We start from the raw sequence: 14,210 nt of genomic DNA on the forward strand, positions 1-14,210 counted from the left end.
TCATAACAGTTTGTAAGATAAGAAAATGTTATCCCCATTTTATCCAGTGAGGAATTACACACAAGAAAAACAATCTTAACTTGCCCAAGATGGTAACAGCCAGTTAGTAGCGAGCCAGTAATATGAACTTTCATTACTTCTATGGAGACCCCTAAGAAAAACTGACCAAGAAATTACAACAGGAATGTTACTAAGCTTCAAAGAGCAATGTTCAGTCCCTTGCTTACAGATTCTGGAAAAACAGTCCCTATAAACCTCAGTGTGCTCCTCATAACTGCCAAACTTGTAAACCAAGTTATTAAGTGATCATGTATATTAAATGTTTTATAAAAGTTGATTATGGCCAATAAGCAATATGTATAAACTCATCCTCTTTTCCTAAATGTCACTGTGTTCTCTGTTTTATGTTGCATTCATCTCCATTCTTTACCAACCTCTTCTCTGAAATATTTGGCTGAGCTATATGAAATCAACAAGATTTTACGTCGAGAAATTAGTTTCATTTGGTTCTAAAGAATTACGTTTTCTATTTCCTGTTATAAAGTCTTACAAAAATCTAAAATTACAGACATATGCCTATAGTCTCACTAATTATAAAAGTCGGATATTTCTTATGCTACTCAGGCAGAATTGACAAATTCTGTCATGTACCTCTGTCATATACTTCAAATTATAAGGCCACTCCATCCTTAAAAGTTCAAAACATTCACATGATTAAAAGTAGAAAACAAAACTTTATTGATGAAAACTTCTTAAAAGTTCCAGTATGAAGTAACAAAATCAACAACCTACAAATCTCTTTCAGTCCTTGGCCTTTCAAGCAAAATATTCTCTTCAGAAAAATGCCCATTTCATAATATCCCCATCTGTAGGCTAGGAGTATCTGAGTGGATACATGGATATAAAATTCAAAAGAGAAGGAAATGAAAATATTTTCAAAATAAAAATCTGAACCCTTTCCTTGAGGTGTATTGCAATATGGTTACCAACATATTCAGCACCTTGTAATACTCAAGTTACTGACTGGAGTCCTGGAACAGCCCCTGGAATGAAAGAGCAAGAGATCCTAGTTGTTCATGAGTCACAGGTTGGCAGAAGAAGAAAAACTGACGGCAACTGGACAGGAGCTCAAATACATGAAATCCACACGTTCTGAACGATTACACACTCACTTCAAATAGCTAATAGTCTATATGGTTTTACAAAAGGAAAGAGCTCAGAGCCCGGAATATGGATAGTTGCCCTCTGAGTGATGGGCAATCCTAACACATCCTTAATGCTTTTGTTTATCAACACATGACTCCATATGGGGGGACCAGTCAAATATCAGATCTCATCTCAAAGGTTACTTTGGGTGTAGAAACTTCAGATGCCACTTGTTATTTTGTTGTTTTAGTTGCTAAGTCATGTCTGACTCTTTTCGACCCCATGGACTGTAGCCCGCCAGGCTCCTCTGTCCATTGAATTTCCCAGGCAAGAATACTGGAGTGGGTTGCCATTTCCATCTCCAGGGGATCTTCCTGACTCAGGGATCAAACCCATGACTCTTGCGTTGGCAGGCGGGTTCTTTACCACTGGGCCCTCAGGGAAACCCACTTGTTCATTTACTCTATCCCTAAACCAAGGTTTATTGTAGACTTAGAGAAGTCTTTCAAGACCTAAAATTCTTGTCAATATGTAACAACAACATACCAAGAAAGTCCAGAACACCTAAGTTGATGCAGGAAGTCATCCATCTGCACCAGCAGAAAAGATCAGTGCCTGGAGTCTTTTCTCTTTTGCCTCTTTATTGAGAATCCTGAGAAAGTTAATCAGGAAAAATACGAGGCAGGCAAGTTACCGCTACAAGTAAAAAGGAATTTCTAGACTCACTAAATTATTTGAAATGAGCTTTAACCACAAGAGAAAAACTAGAAGTCAACAGCCCCAATTTTTTAAAAAGGGCAGAGAGAGAGTACCTTAAATTTGAGCTTAGGAATAAAACTGCAACAAATATCTGGGGGTCAAGTCATGAGAAATCCCTTCATGCTTAAGTATTTCAAATCATGATGCTATTGAATGAAACTGTGTCTGATTTGTTTATATGTAATTTTATCGGACTTTGCAAAACTGTCCAGAATGTTCATATACTCTTAATTTTAAAAGGACAAAAAAAAAAATCTGTGCTTATCTGTTTATATGTCTGAAATCACCCATCCTATTCATATGCAAGCTTACTGGAGGAACTACAAGGTTATGTTTTGCCCCACAAGATCTGTTCCTATTTAACATAGACTTAAAATCTTGTACTGCCTTAATGCAGTCCTGCATCGACCAGCTGTGTGCCATCGTAGGGACCCAGCGTGGTCAGTCATTCCCCTCATAATCACTGTAACCATGGTAGCCACTGTTCCTTCTCTCGTGGATACTGGACATCTTTTTCCACGTCGAGTCCTGATGGAAACCAGTACTGAAAGACCGGCCCAGGCGCCCCTGCTGCTTCTTGGAGATATTGTCCTCACTCTCAGATTTGGCAATTCCCTGGGCATGTGTTGGAGGCTGTGATTCCTGTCTAATGGTTCCAAAGGGAAAGTTCCAAAGGCCAAATCTTTGCCAGCTAAGTCTCTGGAATGCTATGATGCAATGCAAATTTCCTCCAACCTGAGAAGGGGGAAAAAAAAAAATGTTGGGTTCAGAAAACAAGAGGAAACTAGTTATAATATGTGGGTTCCAATGAATTCTGTTATTTTCCCTCCTTCATGCATGTATGGAGAAGGCAATGGCACCCCACTCCAGTACTTTTGCCTGGAAAATCCCATGGATGGAGGAGCCTGGTGGGCTGCAGTCCATGGGGTTGAACAGAATCAGACACAACTGAGCGACTTCACTTTCACTTTTCACTTTCATGCATTGGAGAAGGAAATGGCAACCCACTCCAGTGTTCTTGCCTGGAGAATCCCAGGAACCGGGGAGCCTGGTGGGCTGCTGTCTATGGGGTCGCACAGAGTCGGACACGACTGAAGTGACTTAGCAGCAGCAGCAGCAGCATGCATACATGCTCAGTTGTGCTGTCTTTGCGACCCCATAGACTGTAGCCAACCAGGCTCCTCTGTCCATGGGATTTTTTTCCCTGCCGTCATCTGCATCTAAATAGTATTTATCCTCTCCGACATCATCAGATCACAATACCCAGCATCTTTCCTGACCAGCTGCCTTTACAAAAATATAAATAACAATGTCCACAGGAGCCAAGACCCCTTCCCCATCTCCAAATGCCTCTCTACCTCTCACGCAGGCTCAGCCCTCCCACATTGCCTAATCCAAACACGGAGATCATTCCTCTTCCTCTCCCTGCTATGTGTTCTTCACATGTTAGTGGGATTATAGCAATGGGCTGTCTCCTCAGCCCACAGAACATACCATTCCCTGAGAACTGCCCCCAGCGGCCTTGTTGGTAAACACAGCTCTGCCCCAAGGCCACAGTTAATGCCCCCAGGAGTCAGCACCTGACTTCAGCCGGGCCACAACTACAGAACTGGGCTGGAGGCAGGCCCGTCTCAGTCTAGACTGTTCTTCTGAAAGGGAGACCTAAGTTGAAAGATGATGATCTTCAGGAAGCAAACAGAAAGACAGCTGAGAACGAGACAGACTAGCTCCCTGCCCCTGATAACATTTCTGCCTGGCACCCGGCTGGGCTTCTTGCCTTTTCTTTACATTTTAATTTTTAATTAGAAGATAATTACTTTACAATATTGTGGTGGTTTCTGCCATACATCAACATGAATCAGCCACAGATATACATAGGTCCCCTCCCTTCTGAACGTCCCTCCCTCCTCCCACCCACGTCCCACCCCTCCAGGTTGTCACACAGCACTGGCTTTGGGGTCCCTGCACCATACAGCAAATTCCCACTAGCTATCTACTTTACATATGGTAGTGTATGTGTTTCAGTGCTATTCTCTCAAATCATCCCACCCTCCCCTTCCTCCGCTGTGTCCAAAAGTCTTTTCTTTATGTCTGTGTTTGCGGCCTTGCATGTGGAATCATCAGTAGTATCTTTCTATACCCCATATATATGTGTTAGCAGACAATATTTGTCTTTCTCTTTCTGACATACTTTATTTTGTGTAATAGGCTCTAGGTTCATCTACTTCATTAGAACCGACTCAAATGCGTTTCTTTTTATAGCTGAGTAATATTCCATTGTGTATATGCACCATAACTTCTTTATCCATTCATCTGTCAATGGACATCTAGATTGCTTCCCTGTCCTAGCTACTGTAAATTTCCTTTTAAAGACATGTGTCCTTGGTTTTCACTTTTCTGTCTAAAATGGGTTTCTGTTATTTACAACCTAGAGGGCTGAGTAAAATAACTGCATTTTGGCCAGTTGAGAAATACTTTCCCACACAGTGGTATTCTTACCTTCTTTGTCTTTCGATACTGCAGTCCCCTCTCTAAGTGCCGGATATCTAGATATTCTGGATTTTGAGTGTTCAGATCAGTAACAATATCTGCCCATCTATTGTTAAGGAAGAATAAAGCACAATTTTCTCTAAGTTTAAAATACTTTTAAAAAGGAATGGAACTTTTCACATGAGCAATTTGCTACAACAGTTCCATGGCAATAATTCTTCCATCAGAGGATTATTTCATCTATTAGGTTTTCATAAATCCTCTTTTAAATGACAGTTCTCTTTATCCAATTAATACCAAGGTTAAAAATGGTTACTCTCCATATGAAATAAAAATATATATCAACCTGTTAAGTGACATCCTGCAGGCTAGTATGGAAACATTCTATATTTTCTTTTTAATTGGAGTCAAGTATATTTTCAAAAGTTCTATAAGTTAGTATGCCTTTATCCACAAACAACATGATTGATGGTATAGAAAATCCAAAACAATTACAAACTGCTTTGTATTGCAAATCTGTTACTAGAACTAACAACTGAATTTGATAAAGGTGTAAGATTTAAGGCCTATATAGAAAAATCCATTATATTTTTATACACTACCAGAAAATAATTGGGAGATAAAATGTTTTAAAAGTCAGTTTACAGGAACATATTCAATATTGTAACAACCTACAATGGGAAATAATTTGAAAAAAAATATATATATAACTGAATCACTTTACTATACACCTAAAACTCACACAACATTGTAACTCAACTATTACTTCAACTAAATCAATTTACAATAGCATCAAAAAATATACACACTTAGGAAAAAATTTTAACAAAATATATATTAACCTCTATGCTGAGAAATACTATTGCCAAGAGAAATTAAAGTTCTAATTAAGTGGAGATACAGTCTATGTTTATAAAGAGAAAACTCCACATTATTCAGATGTAATGCTCCCCAAACTAAACTATGGATCCTATGGATTCTATTCTAATTAAAATTCCAACAGGCTTTTTAGCAGAAACTGAGAAAAAGTGGAGAGGGAGGGGTTAACATACTTTTTACAGTGAATAGCAGGATGTTTTCTACTCGATTCTCCAATTAAGATCCAATATTCTACTTCCTGTGGTGTGAGGGGACCCCTGCTAGATATAAAATACATTCACAGTAAGCTTAATAAAGTCATTCACTCCCTTGAAAATATTACTTTAATTATATACTGATAAAACATACACTGAGGTTTATGTAGAAATAGCATTCATTAGCACTAGAATAGAACTGAAGTTAAGGGTTGAACAAAACTCCAGAGGCCATTAAAGAGGAAACATAAATCAGGGTAGGGCTTGATCCCTTGTTATAAAATGTTGTTGTTTACTTGCTACGTTGTGTCTGACTCTTGAGACCCCATGGACTGTAGCCCACCAGATTCCTCTGTCCATGGTATGTATTCTCTAGGCAAGAATACTAGAGTGGGTTGCCATTTCCTTCTCCAGGGGATCTTCCCCACCCAGGGATGGAACCTGCCTCTCCTGCAATTCAGGCGGATTCTTTACCACGGAGCCACCAGGGAATCCTGAGAAAAGCCTAATAAACCAAACACAATTCTGCAAAAGATTAAGCTACAATGTTGAAAAGGATAGTCTTACTTGATGTAAGGAAAGCAAATCATCAACTCTTCCAATGTCTAATAAACCAGATATTTCATAAATGCTTCCAACAATATATTTTTCTGGTGAAGTATGCACATAAAATATAAAAATGCTTACCTATATGCTTTATTCGCCTTAACAGGGGTTGCTTCAAAGCCAATTGGACAAAAATAATGATTTTGGCAATGATAGATATAAGCTAACGATTCATCTTTCAATCCATGAGTTAACTTCGACAAGGCCCCAGATGCTACAATAAAGCAAAAACAAACCAACTAAGGGACCATAAAGCACTGTCTATGCATCATACAAACAATTATATAATATATATAATTGTATATTATATATACAATTTTATATATATATATATACACACAAGTAATTATACAAACAATTAGTTAAGGACTCAAAGGCAGAAAAGACATTACTTGGGACAAAGGGGCATTGCTGGGGAAAAAGTGAATAACTATTGACAGATTTTTTAAAAAATTAATGGATTTCAATCTTACCCTTTAGACTGAAATTCAAATAAACTGAATAGCAAACAAAATAACTGAAATATGTCCTTCATTACCAAAACCTTCAAATAACACACATGCTTGTCTACAAACATTAATACTTAGTATATATAGCAAGGGTCTCAACTTCTCTGATTGCACACATCTGTCACTAGAAATTTCTAAGTAAGCATGTCCATGATAAGCATGTTTGTTTATAAACTATGTATATTGACTACTAATATAAACGATACACAAAAATAGGAATTTTTAATTAGATTAAAATGTAGTCATCTAATGCATTCTTCCCAGACCACAGTGATCACTCTGCAAAGCTGTCATATGCAAACATCCCAATTTGGAAACCACTGAAATATGTGGACAAATACAAACTCCAAACAATTTCCAAAGATGAAAACTTTCTCCCATTAAGACACATTACAATCCTTTCTACAAAAGTCACCCAAATTAGAGGAACAGTTTTCACAAGCCAAGTGGTAAGAACACCTTTCTAGAGACTGGCTGGTGAAAAACTGCATCCTCTTATAACTGCTTCTCCTTGTGTCTTTCCGATGGCTGCGTGTATCAGTGACAAAGTAATTTCAAAACTATTACATAAGAAACCAGGTTTTAACCACCACTCAAAACTTAAAGCCATTAACTGAAGTTTCATTAACTTGCATCTCCTGGAAGAGGCTAAATTATTCATGAACAAACAGCCCATTAAGACAGGAAATACTAAAAATGGTTGAAGCAGAAAAAAATTTCCAAGTTATGGCTTCTCTGATGGACTTTCTGGCCACTGAAACAGCTGAAGCCCAAGAACAGCTGGTCAATGGCTGTAGGTGGGAGCCCACCCCCAACCCCCAGAGATACACACAATTTGTGAGTTCCATGGAGACCATAACATTTCTGTCTTAAACTCTTTCTCCAAGGTCAGCTAGGAGATTTTTACTCATAGATTCACCATAGATTTTTACTTCATTATGTGCATTCCTGCATGAAAGGCAATCTTTTCTACTACAATCTATTTCATCATAATAAGTAAGTCTTTCTGCTGTTTTGGGCTGAGTTCCCCAGACAAACTAAAAACTGACACCCGAGGACAGTTCTAAATGAATTCTAAGAACTAAAATTAAGAAGACGCTCAGTATTTCATTTCCATAGCTGAACTTGGTTGTAGATATATTCCAGAATAGTAAGCAAATGTAAATAGATTTGGACTCTTCATAAATCCACGTGTGTAAAGATTCTTACGCACATAACTGGCTTAGGAAGAACTCTTGAAATCTTTGTCAGATTGTGAAAATGCCAAGTAAAAAGTTACCCCAGATAACTAAAACTTACTGTGAAAGAACTTTATTGTAGCTTTTTAATGGAAATCTTTATTTCACACTTCCCTGCTTAAGTCAAATATAATCCAAAACAGCTGATTTCCTTATTGTGATTATGAACAGGAGTCACATTAATGTCTGGAATATATTCAGGGGCAAATGAGATAGGAATGAAAAATTTGCCATCATTAATATTCATACTATTTCACCTGCTACAAATACTTTTTGGCTATGTCCTCGTTTCCTAGAGGACACGAGGTGGGTTTTCTTCTATGAAGTCATGATCATGTTACTCAGGTATGTCTTTTGTTATTATTTCAAAGTACATGACAACGTTCTGATGGACTTAGATTGTTGTTGTTGTTCAGTCACTAAGTCTTATCCGACTCCTTGCGACCCCATTGACTGTAGCCCGCCAGGCTCCTCTGTCCATGGGATTCTCCAGGCAAGAATACTGGAGTGGGTTGCCATGCCCTCCTCCAGGTATCTTCCTGACCCAGGATTCAAACCCGTGTCTCTTACATCTCCTGCACTGGCAGGCTTTACCATCAGCACCACCTGGGAAGTCCAGAAAGGCCACGGCAGTAGTTCTCAAACCTGAGCAGGAAGGGCTTGTTAAATAACAGATTGCTGATACCTACCCCCTCGGTGACTGACCCAGTAGGTCTGGAGTGGGGACCAACAATTTGCATGCCTAACACGTTACCAAGTGATGCTGATATTCATCCAGGGGTCACATCTGGATGGACACTGGTCTAGGGTTAACAGGAAATTTTTATTGCACTCAGTTTAGGAAGCAAATTAATGAACAGCTACCAACTATTGGGTTAGCCAAAAAGTTCGTTCAGGCCTTTCTGTAAACGGTATCATGACGTTTTCAGTAACAGGAAAACCTGAATTGTTCGGCCAACGCAATCTATCAGGAACCATAAGGAAACAAAAGGCAAGGAGTGCACAGTCCCTCAAGCTGCCCTCATAGAGAAGATAAAAGAGGTGACTTGGATATAGGGTGGAAAAAATGCCACGAAAAAAAAGGGGGGATGTAATTCAAAGGAGAAAGAGCACCTCGGGTTTAAGGAATCAAGAAGCGGGTGGCATTCAGGACAGAACAAAATCAAGTGGCAGGATTCTGAGAACCCAGAGGAAGGAGCATGTGGAGAAAAGCACACTACTGCATGGGAGGGAGATAGTCAGGGAAGAGCACATTGTCTGGTCCAGAATGGAGGGCACGCAGAGAGGCCTCTCGCAGGGCACCCCCAGAATCTCAGGGTAAGGTCAGAAAAAGATCACCTTCTGAAATAAAACACACCACAGTCAACACACCACTTAGTACATTAAGGCGGTCATCCAAGACAGGGATGCTACATAGGAGAAGACAAACGAACGCGTTACAGATGGAAACTAAATTCAGACTGACGCGGAGTCTAAGCCAGAGGACATCAAGAATCTGAAACTTCAGCGACACAGCAGCCACTACCAAATGCAGAGCCATGATGCGGATGGTGCAGAGAAAGCAGATCAAAAATACCACAAGGTGCCAGACCCCTGTCCCGTGAGGAGCAGTGTGTGTCCTGAGCAGCCGTCGAGGAAATGCCTTTGATACTGTATTTCTCACTCTCAGTTAATCTATTAGCATTCTGATATTCTGTGACCCTGCTGAGTCAGAGTCTATTCTATAAGAACAGAACTCCAGAGAACTCTAAAAGAACTTACCAAAATGTGTTTTTACACCTTCAAAGACAAGAACTGGATTTTGTAATCTAGCAACACTGTATCATCCTGCAAGGTTCTTAAGACCCTCGAATCTTCTAAATTCAACTGGTTCATGCAGGACAGCATTGAAAGACCAATCTGCTCTCGCCTGGAATGGTGCGAAGGACTTGACGCTTTCAGCAAGTTACACAGCGTCCCCAAAGTAGGAAAGGATATATTAGTGCCACACACGGAAAAGATTTATTTGATCTTGTGTCTAATATGAACTGGAGAAAACCAGAAGATGAGGAAAACAGAATACAAATGCCCAGTCCACTCAAGATGCACTACGACACTGTAGTTAACTGGTAGTTATGTCGGTATAGGGCAAAGATATCCACTAGAAGAATCAAAACTAAATACAGGAATGTTAGTGTAACTTTTAAGCTAGCTGTTAAAAACAAATGAATCTAGATGTTCCTGGCACAAAAGCTGGTAACTAAGGGAACCAACAGTTTCACATTTTACTCTAATAAGTAACAATAATAGGAAGTGAATAATATTAAGTGAACCAATAGTTTGACATTAATGTTGACAACTCCTGGCACAAAATTTTGTGAGTCATGTTTAAATACAGCTCTTAAAAAATGCTTCAACTCATATTCACAGTCAAATCTGTTAATTTTTGTTAAAATCCATGGATTTTGCTTTTATTCCATGAGTGAGGGCTTCCCAGGTGGTTCCGTAGGAAAGAATCTGCCTTCCAATTCAAGAGACACAGGTTCAATCCCCAGGTCCGGAAGCTCCCCTGGAGATGGAAATGGCAACCCACTTCAGAATTCTTGCCTGAGAAATCCCACGGACAGTGAAACCTGGCAGGCCACATTCCACAAGGTTGCAAAGGGTTGGACATGACCGAGCATGCACAAGCTCGGTTCACCTTTCCTGAAGGCCCACAGGAAATGAGCAAGTCAGCCAGAAAAGAGGGAGTTCCAAAATCGAAGAAGTGTAGTCACCAGGAAATGTAAAGCCTGTTCAAGAAAACAGGCCTGGAGCCCTTAAAAATAATCTAAGCATGGGACTCCTCTGGTGGTTCAGTGGTTAGGACTCCAAGCTGGCACTGCAGGGAGTGTGGGCTCAGTCTCTGACTGGGGAACTGAGATCCCACATGCTATGCCACAGGGCAACCCCCACACAAAAAAAATCTAACCAAAAGATACATTTCAAATTGTTTTTTTAAATGCACACTAACAACTGGCCACTGTTTTCACTACGGAATATCCCAGAGACAAATGAGAAAAGCCTGTCTCTGCAACTCTGTCTTTTACAATGAGATGGAACGGGAATGACTTCTGCTGGACACAGGTTAACACTCTCCACTCAGAATACAATCAGAAGTCCCAAGGGTCACATGGGTAAGGTCAGAGGGCATCATATTTAGAATCAAAGGGCTACTGAGGGAAGTCCCTATGACCAAGGACCAGGGCAGACACACATTAAAAAGATACAATACCATATGAGGCTGCACGTCCCAAATGCCAAACAACAGACAAAAATGACCAGTGTTACAGAAATTAAGAGGAATCCGAGTGTCAGACATAAGGCAGGGCTTGCTAAGGACCACTGAGGCTTGAAGAGGAAGATGGATCAGTTATTCTTCAGGAAAACACACGTAGAAAAAGAGACAGTGAGGAATCAAGTCTTATAACAGGGAAAGTGAAGACAAGAACAAAATTAGAAAAATACAGTATTGAAATTTATTTGAAGATATTATAGAAACAATTTCTCTCCTCCCATCAAAAAGAAAAGAGGAGGGATGGAGAGAAGAGCCTATTCCTCGAAGGAAAAACACTGATGTGTGTTGCAAAGTCTATCCTCTCTCAGCTTTCCATCGCCTGATCAATTACTTAGAGAGCCTGTGTTGACAGCCACCGTGGAAACAGAAAAAATTATTAACATCATTTAAGGCTCCCCTTTCCATGGAGAAAGGAAAGGAAAGTGAAGTCGCTCAGTCGTGTCTGACTCTTTCGTGACCCCATGGACTATAGCCTACCAGGCTCCTCTGTCCATGGAATTTTCCAGGCAAGAGTACTGGAGTGGGTTGACATGTCCTCCTCCAGGGCATCTTCCCAACCCAGGGATCAAACCCTGGTCTCCCGCATGGCAGGCAGATGCTTTACCGTCTGAGCCTGACCAGGGAGGCTCCATGGAGGCTCCATGGAGAAAGGCCCCCTGCAACTGCACAGAGGTCAGTCAATAAGAATAAAATTAACATTGACTGAGTCCTTACTCTGTCAAGCAAGGGGCTAAGTGTATTACAAATACGTCTCCTTTCATCTTCACAGTGACCCCGTGGGGTGAAAGTATGGAGACAAGGTCCACACTGGCTCAGTACATTAACAGTCTACACTGGCTCAGTGAGTGAGAGTTCAGGCGCCTCATTCAGATCACAGAACCAGGATGTGCAGAAACCACTATTCGGACTCCAAGTCTGCCTGCCTCACAAGCAGCTGGATACGCCTGCGAAAAGGCAACAGAAATAGACCCTGTTTATGTACCATTACCTTGAGCTTGGTAAACCACGTACCCTCTCTTTTGACAAAGCCTCTGCTTGAGCAGACCAGTTTGATTTCGGACGCACGCAGCAGTAAGCGGCAGCTGGCAGCAAGCAGCAGCGAGTGCTAGCTGGAAGCTGGGGCTTAGGTTCTCAGACCTGGACTCCTAACCGCCATGCCACAGGAGCCAGCAGTTAGAGCTAAGCTTCCTAGCCTTGCCTGCCTAGTCAGGAACAAATTCAAGCAAGGAGGCAGAAGATAAAGAGTAAAGTAAAAAGTTTATTGAAAGGAAAAGTACATGTGGAAAGGCACATGGGCGAACTCAGAGAGACAGTGGTGCCTTTGGGAAGTTTAAATCCTTTAGAAAGAGGCAGTTTTCTGGATCTAGATCTTCCCTCAGGCCAGTCACCTTGCTTTGTCCCCCTTGGTTAATATGTCTTAGGACCGTCCCCTGGGATGTGCACGCACACCCTAGCCAAGATAGATCTCAAAGTGAAGGCTTCTGGGAGGAACACGACTCATTATGGCCTGGAATTATCTTCTGACTTTTGACTCCAAGGAGCCTTTCTGAGCATGGGTAGTGTCTCCCTTATCAGACAGGGCTTTTTCCTTTCTTTGTCCTGGCGATGATTATGCCCTTGATTTAAGAGCAAAGACTGGCTATTTATCCTGTTTCTTGTTGGTTGTAAATTCCTCAACAGGAGCCCAGCTCTCTCTGATGTCAAGAAATCCAAAGAGGAGGCTGGCTGACTGTAAATTCCCCAACTTGGAGTCCACCTGTATCCTACCTCAAGTAAGGCATCGCTGAGCCTTCTTCTCAGCTAGGCTTGGACCTTGGGCTTCTGTGTCCATCCCGGCTGAATCCAGTTTTAGCAAAAATTCTGCCAAAGTCAGTTGAGAGAGAATCCCCCACCCTGATACCAGATCAAGGTCCTTATCCTTCACTCTTAAAGCCCAAACGTTAGACTGCCTGAGATAAGACCTGTTAGACTGGCTCAGCAAGGACCCTTGATGTCTCTTCTTAATAACCTTCCATCCATGGAACCCTCGCTTTGCGAGTTGGTTTGTTGTTTCAGGTTGAGCCCGATTGCTCCCCCATGACCCAGTTCCCCATTGCGACTGTCTTCAATAGTCTTCCTTACCCTTTTGACAAGTGTCAGAAGAACATTTTCTTTAACACTATGTTGTAGGTTTCTGATCGTAAATTCAAAAGGCGATTGTGAAATTTAAAAAATGGAAATGTTCAAATAATGCAAATTATTTAACTAGCACATAACTAACACAATCCTTAAGATCGACTGCATTATTCTCTGTAACAACCAAGACCCTTTTATAACAGAACTGTGTCACTTTCACAGTTCGCTGTCCTGTTGTTATGTATTTTTATGCCACTCTAACAACAAATATTCTAAAATCCTTGCATTCCCTTTCAGGAAGAGGAACTGCAAATTCCATGCTGCTTCCTGAAAGGATTTTAGTAGCAGCAAGCTCTCTCTCTCTCTCTTTCTCTCACACACACACACACACACACACACACACACACACACACACACACACACACTCCATGGGCCCAAAAAACACACCGTGCTAAAACAGTGTTTATGACATGCCATAAAGTTTTAAAAGTTCTACACTCAAAGAGGAAAAGAACTAAAAAATATTAAACTGTATATTGAAAAGTACTCTATATATTACTATCAATAATATCTATTATGATTTTCTCTTAGATAGAATGATAGACTGTATTTAGAGTTTACAGCATGTCCCATGAATCAAAACCAATCTTTGAGATGAATCCTAAAGCATATACCTCTGTGTGTGTGTGTGTGTGTGTGTGTGTGTGTGTATGTATGGGTGTGTGTAAATCTTCTATGTATTTACTTACCAGTTTCTCCAGCTGTTTTATTCTTCCCATGAGGCTTATATAGAACATATGAGCAGCCTTTTACATGGAAGTGGTCGTTAATTTGTCTAAACCACCTGAAAAATAACAAGAAGACTCACTCATAGCAACAATTCCATAACAAAGAAAGTGCTCTTCTAACTTCAGTAAAATTCGGGCAGAGCCCAAGTCTGGCATATCTATCAGAAGTT

General features: G+C 40.6%; 1 protein-coding gene across 4 annotated transcripts in view; it reads right to left on the reverse strand.

Moving 5' to 3' along the window:
• BIVM (basic, immunoglobulin-like variable motif containing) overlaps positions 715-14,210 on the reverse strand; it is a 30,107-nt gene continuing 16,611 nt past the window's right edge. For 3 of the 4 annotated variants that reach the window (XM_018056374.1, XM_018056375.1, XM_018056377.1), the window contains 5 exons: positions 14,002-14,096; positions 6,156-6,288; positions 5,448-5,534; positions 4,405-4,501; positions 715-2,640 (listed from right to left, as the gene is read on the reverse strand). In XM_018056374.1, the coding sequence (XP_017911863.1) occupies positions 2,347-2,640; positions 4,405-4,501; positions 5,448-5,534; positions 6,156-6,288; positions 14,002-14,096 (706 nt within the window). In that variant the 3' untranslated portion in view covers positions 715-2,346. The remainder of the gene's footprint in view (positions 2,641-4,404; positions 4,502-5,447; positions 5,535-6,155; positions 6,289-14,001; positions 14,097-14,210) is intronic. The other variant, XM_018056376.1, reaches the window with a different exon arrangement.

Source organism: Capra hircus, chromosome 12 (assembly GCF_001704415.2).
Source record: "Capra hircus breed San Clemente chromosome 12, ASM170441v1, whole genome shotgun sequence".
NCBI lineage: Eukaryota > Metazoa > Chordata > Mammalia > Artiodactyla > Bovidae > Capra > Capra hircus.